The sequence below is a fragment of the Anopheles arabiensis genome, chromosome 3, assembly GCF_016920715.1.
Source record: "Anopheles arabiensis isolate DONGOLA chromosome 3, AaraD3, whole genome shotgun sequence".
NCBI classification, from domain to species: domain Eukaryota; kingdom Metazoa; phylum Arthropoda; class Insecta; order Diptera; family Culicidae; genus Anopheles; species Anopheles arabiensis.
The window spans coordinates 82,791,001-82,804,584 of NC_053518.1; the positions used below are offsets into that span (position 1 = coordinate 82,791,001).

Below are 13,584 nucleotides of genomic sequence, written 5' to 3' on the forward strand. Positions count from 1 at the left end.
TTTTCCGACTTCCAACTTCCCCATCCTCCTTCCCATTTGGCCGTACCGGCTCCACCGTTGATGCCCACAAAACCCCCATAAAACACAGAGACCGCAACCACCCGGAACATCTTGCCGGCTCTGACTCATCCGGTTGGATGCGGCTGAAGGAGAGACAGATAAGGTCGATTTTTATCTCGCCCGGCGGTAAGAAGCGAACCGAAGGAATTTACTTTCTCCCGGTTGCATTCTTTGCTTTCGGTTGTAGTGGAGAGGAACGGGCGAGCAAGAAGGGAGGAACATTGTGTTCCACCCACATGGTGTTGAAGCTGCTTTTGGGAAACGATTTTAAGCCGAGCTGCGAGTAGGCTCTTGGGCTGCTGATGGACTTCTAGGCTACATGCGGAGCGCCGAGTGCCTTATGGGGAAATTCTTCAATTTTCCTTTTCTCTTCCTGGGTGTGTGTTTTTTTCTTTTTCTTTTTCTTTGTAAGTAAGATGTTTATTTAATGGATTTTTTTCTCTCGAACTGATCAAGAAAACTTCTCACTCACGCGCTTTTTTATGAATGATTTAAACCGACTGGCGAGATGTGTGTAACGGCCGGCACATAAAGCTCAACCATCATGCTGATGTGTTACCTGCCGGCCTTCCCTGCTGTTTGTTCCAATAGTTATTTTACGGTGAATTTAATGCATTCAATTGCTTGTATATTGCTGTGATGCATATAGTTTTTTTTTTTGTTGGCTACCCCCGTTTATTTGAGGTTAAAAGTGTAAGATTAGTACGCTTTCTGGGTGCTTGCTCTTCCGGGCATGGGTACGATAACAAATTCTAGGGCCGCTCAAAAGAAGGCACACTAATAAAATACCAAATCACTAAAGATGTAACTTTAACTGAGCTTCGGATGAGTTGGTTTACGATAAGTGGATGTGAGAGCAACCATTTGCCGACATCAGACGTAATTATCAAACACAATTATGGTAATTCTCAACCGTTGAAGTACTTATTTGTTGGAAATATTAGTACATGAAGAACATAAGAGCAATGTTTTTTGTGACACGCGCAGTAAATGATTATTTATTCAGATAAATAGTTGGGTTTACTTCCAAGCGAAAGCCTAAATAAAAGTACTTAATAAGAATTATCTATTAAAAAACCTAAAATTAGGCACAGAAAGCTTGTCTTTTCCAACGGAATTGGCATTTCTGGATGAAATGAGGCTTTTATGGGTAACGGAGGGAGATCTTCTTATATGACCTAAAAAACTGATTTCAATACTATATACCCAGGAACATTCTTGAAATATTATAACTAACTTACTGAGCTTTAAAAATAAAAAAATGGTTAGAAAGTGCTACATTTGTGAATTAATTATGCTTCTACCTGTATTTTACCGTCGTAGCGGCTTCTATCTACACTGAGATTGCCCTTTTATAAGAGTAGTTTTATCATATCCGAACCCATACCCTAGACAGTACAAAAAAGGCCTCACATACTGCATTGAATTAACACCCTTAACCAACTATAAAAACAAATTTATGTGACTTTCACAGACATAACGTCAATAGAGCCCTGTCTGCCCGAACTGTATCCATCTTTACGAAAGGAATATTTTTCCCTTTTATTATTGGGAAACCCACTCATTTATTGGTGTTTTACAAACTCTGATCCCAACGATGTAACAAATAAAAAACAACCAATTCGACTCATTTAAACCAGACTGTGACAATAACACAATAACTAGACCCTGTTAAGAATATTGCATTCCATAAAAAAGTACCTTTACATTGCAGTTCGGCAAACAAGAACAGCACACATGATCATAAAGCAATGCTTGCTAGATTTGCTACAAGTATAACACTCACATCGGAACCAGCTTTTCGGCAAGCGTCGCCAAAGTGTGGACCATGTCCGGCGTCCGCTTAATGACGAAAGCTATTAGAATCCAATATGCCCTATGCCCTATGCCCTTCCCGGACACGTCAGCGACGAAGACGACGCCTCTGACGACGTGTCGGCGGACGCTGTAATGAGTTGGAGTTACGGAAATTATAAAATCTGCGACAAAAGTGGATGATAAGCAGATCCTCGCCGTTTGGCCGCAAACAACCCTTTTCACCTGACACATATAATAAAATTGGAAGTTCTACAAAGTTGAAAACGCTACCCAATGACTTTGAGCACTGCGAGTACACTGCACTACGCACAATCCCCGTTCTGTATGTCCGTGTGTGTGCAATAAAGTGATCTGCAGTTTTGTAAAAGTGTTGTAAAGGTCTCTTCGTACGCTCCAATAAAATTCTTAGACGTTGAACGAAATCGAACAGGGAAATTACAGCAAAAACCCCTTTTTTCCCTCGATCATTTACACGCCCGAACAGGGGTTTCGGACCTGCGTGGCTTGGCAGAGGAAGGTAAATAAAAAACACAACCCCGAACACCTTCCCAAGCCGAGCGGATGACTGCACTTGGAGCAAATAAACGGGGAACTGTATCGGCGGTTGGTTGTAAAAACGTTCCTATAAATTGGCCATATTACGTTTAGTTGCTTGCTGTTGTGTATTTTTTTATTTTATTTTCGGAGAGCTCAAGTTTTATGTGAATATGGAGGCAGTTGGCGGCTACTTCCTTGCTGTTGCATCTTCATATACTTCCTCTGATACGTTAAAGTGCATGGAATAGGAAGGTAGGAACAACAACCGGTTCCAAGCAATTTCTGGTGTTTTCTGGCGGTCAGCTGGAACTTATCAATTATGCTTATCATGACCGGCCTGCCCGGTTTCATCGTGGCTGTCAATTTCTTCTCCAAAAGAGCTGTGCGTCTGTGCCGCTGTGTTGTCAGCTTTGCTTTTATCATTGAGCTCGATTGTGGAAAGCAGTATTGTCGGTACATAGAGGCTACATGAAAAATCATTCAACACGCGTCACGCGTCATATTTAGGGCTCCCTCTTCCTCTCTCTCACCCTATCTAGGTAGAATCGCAACGTCCGAAGGTGCATGAGGGGTCCCTGTACTTCGGTCCTATCAGTTTATTTCGATTCTTTCTGTCTCTTTTTGCTTCTTCTTTCTTGTATTTGCCTCCTCAAACACGATGCACGAGAGTTGTGTGAAGTGCTGTGGCTAAAAATGGCCCACCATCACACGTTCCCGGTGGCGAGCCCCCCATTCGGAACACTCAGCATTATCGCGTGTGCTGTAAGGTAGCTCGCTGATGTACTGCTGTTGATGATCAGCTGTATAGCACACGTACACGTAGAGCCGGTCAAACAAGAGCAGAGTCTCTCTGGCATCTGCCCGATCGTGTGCGGTTTGCGTTTCAAGGTGCAAACGGTATTGGCATGACTACGGCGAACTGTCGACACGACCAAGGCCACAAAAACATGCTTCTTTTTACGGGGGAAAATACGCACATATGGTATCGGATGCACAGGGCTAGACCAGTACCGACAAGGGCAAGAGAGACAGAGAGAAAAGGCTAAAGGCGAGGGATTAGGGAAAGATGTCTGTGTCGGTCATGGATGATCTTCAACGATCGCGCATTTCCGCTCAAACAATTAGGTCTCTATTCCTCCATTATGGTATCCCGCGCGAATGGTGCTTGTGGCATTAGTTTCGGGTCGGGTTTTACCTCGTTTGAAGTTTCCCCGGTTCCCCCGATGTAGGTGGCTTTTTTTGTCACTGTTCGGAGGAGGAAGTTCAAACTTTGAGCTGCGTTTGCCGTACATGTACGAGGTTTTGCAGTTTCGTGAGGAAGTTGCAGTTGCGCGGAACTGAAATGACTTTTCTCGCGTACCCCTAACGCTGTTGTACCCACATCGGAGACGTCCCTTGTCTGCTGCTACTGATGTGTGCTTTTTATTGCCCTGTGTGCCGTTCCGGGGAAGTGCGTTTTCCCATCGGCGACCCTGGCCCACAGACTTCGCCGAGGCAAAGGGCTGGGCAGCACCGGGAGAGTGCCCGGAGAATTCAATGAATTTTTCAGTACAGTAATTACCCCGGATCCGTGCTCTTCCTACCGGAGATTGTGCTGTAAAGAAGGAGAGACGGAGAGAGATAGAGATAGAGAGCTAACACTTATTCATTTTCACCATGTACAAACAGCAACATCACCATGTTTGGGACATCACTCTCTTCCCAACAAATACCATTCCCAAAACGTCTGTCTCTCTCTCTCTTTTTCTCTGCTCACTTGTGTTTGTGTGTTTTACATGCCCTTTTTCCATGCTGTGCCCTTTCGGATATCTCTTGCCCCCTGTCTCTGCTGAAACCCCGGCCTAAAACCCCCTGCAAGGTTTGAGAACCACATCATAGGCCCACCAAAACGGTTCTTGTCGCGGCTGTGCGGGCAGTGAGGGCACCTTAGCAACAGCCTGCGCCTGCCGACGAACCGTTTTTGTCTACTGTTTGTGCCTGTTTGTGTATGCGTGTCTGTACTTTCGCCTTTTTCGCTTTACCCGTGCTAGACAGGAGACACACATGTGAAGATATGAATTGTTAAAAAACGACATCATTCCCTTTACCAAAACGAAAGATCCTGCTACACAGCGATCTGTTATGATCGATCGGTTTTCGGACGCATTTGCAAACACTGTCTCTCTACATCGCCTGGGCAGCATCATGATTCAGTTACAATCCCAATCGTACTCGGGGACACCGATAGTGTCATCCACTTGGGGCTTGGGGAGTTTGAAGCTAGACAGACTGTCCGTAAATGGAGTCACCAACAGATGGGGTTGTACGGGGAGAGCGTTATCAGCCTTCGCTAGTCGTGTGTTGACAAGGTCTCCGCACCGAGGGACAGACAAACAAACAAACAAACAAACCGAACCGAACGAATGAGCAAACCTTGCTGGATCTAATCAGGAACCATCCTATCAATACCATCGACACGCTAGCAAACGAGGTTCCGGTGGGATGGGTGATAAGAGCCCGTGTGTCCTCCGGCCGTCTCGTCTCGTATCTCGGAGTAGCTCGGGAAGTGGAAGCTTAACGCCAACCTAGACGCACTCGAAATTTTGCACGCCGTCCTGGACATCTTGAACAGAGACAGAGACATCTTTTCGGTGTGCATCGAGTGCATTACGTAAAACGGGGTTTGTATTGTTATCAAACTGCATATCACGCGGAGCGTGCCCGTGACGCTAATGGAACTGCATCGGATGCACTTTCCCAGTGCGCAAGTTGTCAAGCGGGCTGGAACTGCTCCGGAATTTTGGACTTCTATTTTTAGATACCAAACTGCTGCGGCCTGCCTGTGTGCCATATGTCTTGGTTAAAAACAAAAACCGAAGATACGTCCTCAGCTTGTTTGAGTCATCTCGCCGGTTACAACAAAATACGCACCAAATCTTCCAAAACGACTCCCACCGACCTCCCATTACCTTAAATCTTCTCGATTAGAAGGATCGGGACAAGGGGGAAAAAAACATATAGAGGAAACCGTATCGAAAGAAATATTTCAAATTCCAACCCGGCCCCGGCGCGTCCTCAATTTAACCTCGACCATCTATCTCGTGTGTGGTTCTGGTGCTCGATTTCGATTCCCTCGACTCGTGGTTCTGGTTTTCGTTTGATCAAGCTGCGTATCGAAAAAGGGCTGCGTATCGAAAGACCCGCACCCGTCTTCAGGCTGGATCCGCACCTTCGTTTCGGTTTTGCGAGACCGGGTATTATTGGGTAAATAAATTTTAATTTACTTCAAGCACGCCGAAACATCTTCATGAGCAGACAACCGCTGGGAATGTGTAGGTGTGTGTGTGTGTTTTGTTTCTTAAAAATCCTTCAAAAAATGTTCCTCTTCTATTCCTGCTAGAAGGAAGGTAGGATCGCCGGCTGTTTTAACGCACAACCAGCCGTACTATAGCATGGTTAGGCCACCATGCCATAAACCAAACCTATCGAACGCCTGTCCATTCGTGTCCGAACAGGCTTGGGATGGATGTTAGAAAGCAAAAAAAGAAGGAAAAAAACTACACTACAAGAACGGCAAAAGCAAGAAAGCTACTTCTCTCCGCCGGTTTGCCAATTCCGCGACAGGGTGTGCTGCTGCTGCTGCTGCGTTGCGTTAGCTCATCGCCGACGCCCGCGGGCCATGTTCTGCCGTATACGTTTTCTTCGCTCGATACTATTTTTTTTTTTATACTCACCTCTACTCGACAAGCAGACCGGCTGACGATCATCCCCATCATCATCATCAGCTGAAAACAGAGCTGCTGCCTTTGTGCTGTAAAAAAAAACCCTCTTCGGAGGAGCATTGGAGCAGTCTGCTGTACGAAGGCCTGTGCGTGCAAGAGGAGAAGCAGAAAACAATAAAGACTACATTGCTTTAATTGAAGAGTACGGAGAGCAATCAGTAACGGCTATATTCATAAATATAGCATCGACGTACGCACACACACAAGCACACAGGTCTTGATGAAAGATCATGGACTGATCGAAGGTTTGGGAAGAAGACACACAGTTGGCTAAGGGCTTTTGGAACAGAATTGTTGTCTAATAAGCAGATAAAGTAAAACACAAAAGCTATCCTAAAGAACACTGCCAGGAAGACTCCCTCGAACAAAACAAAGATCGCAACAAGATCTCCAAACCTATCCCAATCGGAGTGCTCATGCTTAGTTTGAATGTGTCCTCGTGCCGTTTCTTTCCAGTGTGTTCAACATAGTTTGTTACTCTATGTAGGCTGTAAGCGTATGGGAATCCGAGGCAAGATGGACGTATCAGATGATCGCCTTCTATGCCATCATTACTACACATATCGAACAAACTCAAAATGTGTTTAATCTATTTGGAGCTATTATTCATAAAAAAAATATGGATGCAATAGTAAAAATTGTAAAATAATTCATTAAATATTGTTACAAATTGCTTCATACATCTTTTGACAAGTAGATAACACTTTTGCGATGCGAAATTGGCTAGGTAATCCCTGCAAAGGTATTTTAAGAATATTTTGAGCTCATCAAAGTAATTTGTGTTTTAATTTTAGTCAAGACGGTGCTTCACAAACTCCTTAACATGTCCATTGTGCCCGTTGCTCCCATAGCAATACCTCCCCACACCCTTACTGTAAGCCTGCTTATATCTAGACGCAAAAAATAATAGAACCAACACACCAACTGCCTCCTCCTTTAGAGATTTCTAGATCAGGGCTGCAATAACTTTACTTCTAAAGGGGGTTGGTAGAACTGGACGGACACCAAGAGGCAAGCACACAGGGTTGTTTTAAGCCACTCTACGAACGTCGGTACTCTCGTCACGTCTCGTATACGTTTCTTTGCCTTTCTTGTGCGTTTTTTTTTTTTTTGTTATAATGTTCGGACGGTCTCAGCTGACCGAAGCACACAGGAAAGCACGGGGATGCTTAAAGCGAAAGATTGAATCCAGATTGTGAATAATAAATTAAGAAAAATGATTGAGCATATTAGTATGCATGCAGCGGTCGTACGTTGGACACGTCGCTGGTAATCTTTCTCTCTCTCACTCGCGCTCGATATAGGAAGGGGTTTTCGTTCGCGCCCGTGCCAGCTTACATAAGAACTCCTTTACCTCTGCCTTTGCAACACTGTTCGAAGCCAATCGGAACCTCCGGCAGACCCCAAAAAACATCAGTTACAGCGATTTCAACGTCCTCTTCTCAGACTATCGTCTCTTCTTGTATTAACTTTTGACTAGAATCGGTTTGCTGGTGAGATAGTGTAACCGTGTGTGTATCCTCCCCGTTCCTTTAAAGAGTGTGACCTGGCCGCACCCTTAACTTTTGACTTGCCTTTTCCACGCACTCGGTCTGGGCCGGAACAGAACGATCTAATGTATTTCCAGCCCTCACTCACATACACACGGACAAATGATTGGGTTGGGATTTTGGGATGGGCTCGACGGATGAGAGTTCCTTGGTACTCGGCTATTCCTGAAGACGTCGTCCTGCCTCATTGCACGGTTATTACATCCCGAACAGCGAGGTAAAGATGGAAGAGCGATGCGTCGAGAGGGCGTCATTGTTTTTCCAACGCAAATGTTCGGAAATGCAAAGAGGTCCAGCGGAGGGAGACATCGACGAAGAAGCAAAAGCCTCGCAGCTCACGAAGACACCTCCGGAGACATGACTCCGGAGGTTGAAGATGAAGTTGAAAGCACCAACGAGCCTAACAAGAAAAAAAAAAACCTGTTGAAACTTGCACAAATATTGACTCATCAGGCACATCGCGGGGGGAATATCAAATACATGCGGCTTTGTAAAGCCGATACAGCCACACACGCACCAGGCATACATACCGTTCTTCTATGTGATGGGTTCTCGGGTCGGACTTCTTTGGCAGTCGTCGGTCGGAGTCAAATTGCTCCGAAGATCCCGTGGTTCCCTGCCGTGGTAATAGTGTCACCTTACGCGAGGTTTTCATCCTTCCCTTATATCCAAGAGGTCGTCAAAATGAGGGGAACGAGGGAGACGGCAGACGGAGTTGAGGGAAGGTTTCTTAAAAGTCGTCGTTGTTGTCGTCGTCGCCGTCTTGGTTGCCGCTGTGTGTCATTCTGCAGGCCCATTATCCACCCGATGACACCATGCGAGAGTGTACCAGCGTCGGGGTGTATAGGACGCGGCGCAGGAGCGAGTCACGGGGTGTGTTTTTTTCGTTTCACTTTTTTCCCACTCCTTGGAACCGCGGCCAGCGCAAGCAAGTGGGTATGTGCAGTTCGTCTATGTGTGTGTGTGTGTTTGTGTGCATTGCCCTGTGTTCTTATTAACACTTGCCTTCTTGCCTGGTGCCTGGTTTGCCTCCTTATCTTGTACGCCCTTTCTTCGCTGGCACTGCACTGCTCTGCTCGAGATGGCCATCTCGGTTCAGCTTCGGTCTGACTGCTGAGGCTCGTCTTGAAGCTCCTAACTCGTGCCTAGCGAACGACGAACAACCCGTCGTCGCCTGCCCACCCCTTCCGCTAATGCTGGCTGTCTCTTTATGTCACTTTCGGTGTGCATTGGGACGTTTGGGAAGTGGTTTTTAGCTCGCCCCTCTCTGCTGCTACCGAAGCAGCTAGTGCTAGCGCACTGGCTAGCAAAAACTGTACGACCAACAGTCGGGCAGGATGCTGAAGAACGGTTTTAAAACGACCAAACGGCACCTCTGGCCCGGTTGCCGTCTTAGGCCGTGGATGTGGGATACGACTTCACGGCCATTGCTTGTTTGTTTTCACGACTTCCAATCTCTCCAAACGTGCTGCTGGTGGTGGTGGTGGTGATGTTGGTCGTTGAAAATCCTGCTGAAATGGGCCCTCGGGTAGGAAGAAGCCCAGGCCAGGCCACGGGACACAGCGAGCAGCGTTGAAATGCGAGAACCTAACAAGAATACCTCCATAAGCTGGCGGCGAGGATGATGATGATGATGACGATGGCGATGATGGAACGTGAACTAACCGCCGTACGAATGGGGGAGTGAGTGAGATCGTATTGGAGATCGTTCGGAGATCGACGTTGGAAATCAAAGACGACTCGGTCGGAGCGTATGACGCACGGCCAACTCGCTTCACGTGCGGGCATGATGGAACGTGTTCCGGCACGTTCCCGGTTCCCCCTTACCATGCTTATCGAGGGTGTGTTTTGAACCCTTCTACGTCGGCATTGGTGCTAAGCGAACCTCAAAAACCACCTCGAACGTGCAGATAAGATAGTTGGCCGAAAAATGCAATCAAAGTCTCCGGATAGCAACAGTACTGATTACGAGATAGGCATGCGGCCAGATAGTGGATTCAAAATGTGGATATAGTGAAACCGAAAACTAATAGAGAAGTAATGGTTAGAAAGAGCTAGAAAGGTTCTATTTTAAACGAGAAAAGCCTGGAACATTCGCGAACATTCTAGAACACTCGAAACTATTCTAGAATTCAGAGTAATGTGTAATTTTAAACGTCATTATGCTTGTTCCTTTGGATCGAGAATTAAACGTACACTTAAATAAATGACAACTTGTGCGATTCTTTCCTTCCCTTCCATTCGCTCTTGTCGGAACAATCCAATATTCTTTTTTGCCAATTTTGGGCCCCAAACGTGTAAAGTGTAATTGTTTCCTCGTGTAATTTTCTGATTTATCTACCTTTTCTGCCGATCCTCCTACTTGCTTCGTCCGTTGTTTCTTCCGCATCTTGAAACTATCATCATATCATACAAGCTACCAAACAAAAATTATCCCATTCATTCTTCCTGTGTTTTCAATCTTTCAATTACAAGAGCACGGTCCTTCTTTAGCTGATGTGTTTTTATTTTCTTCTGTATGTTCCTTTTTACTTTACGTTTTTCCTTAGCTCCTGATTTCTTTTTGCTGTTTTTCAGCTTCAAAAATCATCATACACTTTTTGCATTTTTTTTGCTTTTGCTTGATTTTGCTTGGTTTTTTATTTTTGTTTTTCTTCCATATTAAATTGGGCAATTTTGGGATGTGTTTTTTTTTTGTTGTTGTTGTTTTTGCTTACTTCGCTTCATCCTTTGAGCAACCTGTGCCACTTTTTTTGGCTTTCTTTTTCTGGTTGTTGTTTTAACTCTCCTCACCACAACCGATTGATGTTCGCTGGCGGATGCATTTGTACGGCTGCTTCCTGTGGCTACCTGCGGGTGTGTGTGTGTGTGTGTGTACGGGGGAAACTGGAACCAAATGCGATACGAAACGCGTCAACAGAACAAGTTCCTTCAGGAGTGCGCTTTTGCTCCGCACAAAATTGCATCAATTAGCAGTGCGCGCAGCAGCGCAAAAAAGAAGAAGCAGGATGCGCATTCTGAGCATTTAGTTTTCCGTTTGTACCTTTTTCTTTTTTCATTGCTCCTTCCGCCTGCTAGTTTGGTTGATGGTTATCACCCATTAGGGCAAGGGCAAGGGAAACTGGACGTCGACAAACTGGTCCTCGCGCCCCAAAACAAGACTGTCTCCCTTGTAGGGAGATCGTTCGTCGTTTTCGCTTTTCGTGTCGCCCTTCCCGTAAACGTTGGATCCCCGTAGCGAAATCACACCGAGCAGCCGATCGTGACGTGATGTGGTCACATTACATCGGTCCTAAGAGGGAGGCGATACGGTCTCTTCCCTAAAATCGACGTCTTCGATTTCCTCTACCCCAGCGGATGGAAGGGGGGCAAAGTACATGCCCCAAAAAGCTGGTAGAAGATTCAAACCAAAAGCGAACGCAAATGGATGGGGCAGAGCGCAAAACAGGAGAAAACAGAATTAAAAAAACCCATCATCATCATCATCATCAACATCATCGGTTTCTCGGAGCCTCGTTTTGGAAGCGGACTTCGGGAAGCATTTGCTAGGGAGGAAGCAAAACGAAACTTAGCAACCGTACTAAACCAAAATCTGAGCCGAAAATTGAGAAGAAGTTAGCGTAGAAGTATGGAAAGGAATCAAACAGAAAGAAAAACTCCTCCAGTGAAGCATAAGCAAGCAGCATAAAAAAGCATGGTATCGATCGATGGAAGCACGATAAAAAAAAACGCCTGCATACAAACATACACAACAGAGAAGGCAAAACATAACGAAACACATAAAATGGGAAGCAGTAGAAGAGGAAAGGAAAAAAAAAGTATAAAGCTGAAGTAAACGGCAAAGAGCCGAGCGAAAAGAAAAGAAGAGAAAACAAGTAACACCACCAGACCCCGAACGAGGCGCGGTGCGTGTGCGTGTGAGTGAAGCACGGAGATGGAAAAGAAAACAGCACCACGAGCGAAAAAAGGACAGACAAAAGCCAGCGAAACTTAAACTAAAAACCTTACACTTTTAAAGCGGAGGCAAATATGATTTTCAGTAATTCGATCCATCTCGTACCCGGGGCCGCTTCCCTCGGCGCGGCCGCGGCAAACATCGGCCCGGCTGATGGCCAAGGGAACATCGAGAGTGCACGCATACGCACACGCACGCATACAACGCTGGGGAACATGTGGGTGGAGAGAGCATGCGAAACAAAGCACCCAGCCCCCAGCACATTGTATGCGTGTGCGCGCAGGGCAAAAGACGATACGATAACGACGATAAAATGGCAAGTCGAAGACATGATTAACGGACGGAATCGACAAACTCCGCTGCCGGGAGCAGAGAAATTGCGTGAGCAACATCGCCGCAGCATCGCCGATGACACAGGTCGCGACGTGAGGTGAGTGAGTTGCTCGGGAAATCGGGGCACAAATGGCAGTAAGTGGCGAGGTTGCTGCTTTTCTTCTACCTTTTAGCGGTTTGACGGACACTGGGGTGGTTAGAGGAGCTGTGCACAGCACGACTTGGATAACTTCTAGTTGTGGGTCCAATAACAAGTTGCAATATGTCAAAATTATGTCCCGTAACCATGGACCAAGAATAATGGGCAGAAAGGTCTTCAACGAGCTGTATGATTAATATGCTTTAAATTGAGAATTAAGCTCTACAGAGTCTATTAGACTGGGCAATGCAATTTTAACACCCTCTATACTCTCTTCAACATAAAAGGATACGTTAATGCCTTCATCAAATAACATAACATATAGAATAAAAATGTTTTTGCATTCGTAATGCAATCATTTTCTGCAAAAAAAACATCCTCCAAATTTCTCCAAAAATCCTAAATAAGGTATGTTACTACAATAGGTCTGCTCAATTTATCAGTTGGAGAGATAGAATTGCATCGTGAATGGCAAGTTTTGGAATGAATTTGATGAACTTTTTTAGTTAGTTGCAGCTAAATAGCCCCAATTGGAGGTATTAATTGATCAATGTCTCCCCATTCTCATTGATCTTTTTGACTCTAGTGCCTGTAATGCATCCCGCTAAGACCTACTAATTTAATTATAGAAGATTTGTTAATAATGATAATGAGTATTACAAAATTTTGTCTATTTTAACTAATCCAAACTTAAATGTTGCTTGTTAAAAGACAAAACTTTTGTCTCAATATTGGAATCATGTGGGGATTTTTGTAGGAATGAAGCGTTAAAACAGTGTGCAAATGTAGGGCAGTGGCAATTCTACTAAACCTACAGATGAACATGTGTTATAAGAATATCGAAATCAATCACGATTCTTAGATATTTATTCTAATGCAACTACATATAATTCCTTCTAAAGACTTGTTATATTGTGTTTATGTGTTCATTAGTTTATTTATTGATCATAGATTTTCTGGAATACAAAGCTTCAAATAGCCGAACATAAAGTAAAATACCAAAAATTAACTCTGAGCTGATGTCGCGACTTGGCATTTGCTCAATCTTTGTTACATATCAATCTCTATTGCAATCTTTGACTCAATCCACACTTTGACTATAATATTTCGATCGATACGTATACAAATCACCTATTGGCTTTGTTTAACATTCTTGACCCCAATTAATGTTAGACCGTTAAGCACATAATGTTAAGATTGTTGGTTTAAGTTGCTTAGGCCACTGTGAAGGCCATGCAAATATTTTTACCAATTATTATTAAATTATTAAATTAGGGCATAACGATCATTTGATTACACAAAATAATTTTTACCAACAATCAATGCAACTCCTGTAATGATTCATCAATGCCCCGGAATCGGCTGACTTTGTGCATTGACAATGCCTTCGGCCTTCTTTCGCACCCCGTCAAACCTGGCAAACGAGCTGTT

The 13,584-nt window shown here is 44.8% G+C and overlaps 1 protein-coding gene across 1 annotated transcript; it reads right to left on the minus strand.

Annotated features, from left to right (window-relative positions):
* Window positions 1-6,803: 6,803 nt before the first annotated feature.
* On the minus strand, window positions 6,804-9,222 carry LOC120901998. Its single transcript, XM_040310419.1, has 2 exons — window positions 8,257-9,222; window positions 6,804-8,126 (listed from the first exon to the last, which is right to left on the minus strand). The coding sequence occupies exons 1-2, from the start codon at window positions 8,379-8,381 to the stop codon at window positions 7,925-7,927; spliced, it is 327 nt and encodes a 108-aa protein (XP_040166353.1). The 5' UTR covers window positions 8,382-9,222; the 3' UTR covers window positions 6,804-7,924.
* Between the last annotated feature and the right edge of the window lie 4,362 nt (window positions 9,223-13,584).

Bases quoted from the DNA above. Each gene is read 5' to 3' on its own strand.
- LOC120901998 (XM_040310419.1), bottom strand. From the start codon at position 8,381: ATGAAAACCTCGCGTAAGGTGACACTATTACCACGGCAGGGAACCACG. The intron at 8,127-8,256 runs GTATGTATGCCT...TTTTCTTGTTAG, and splicing joins ACCCATCACATAGAAGAACG to GCTCGTTGGTGCTTTCAACT.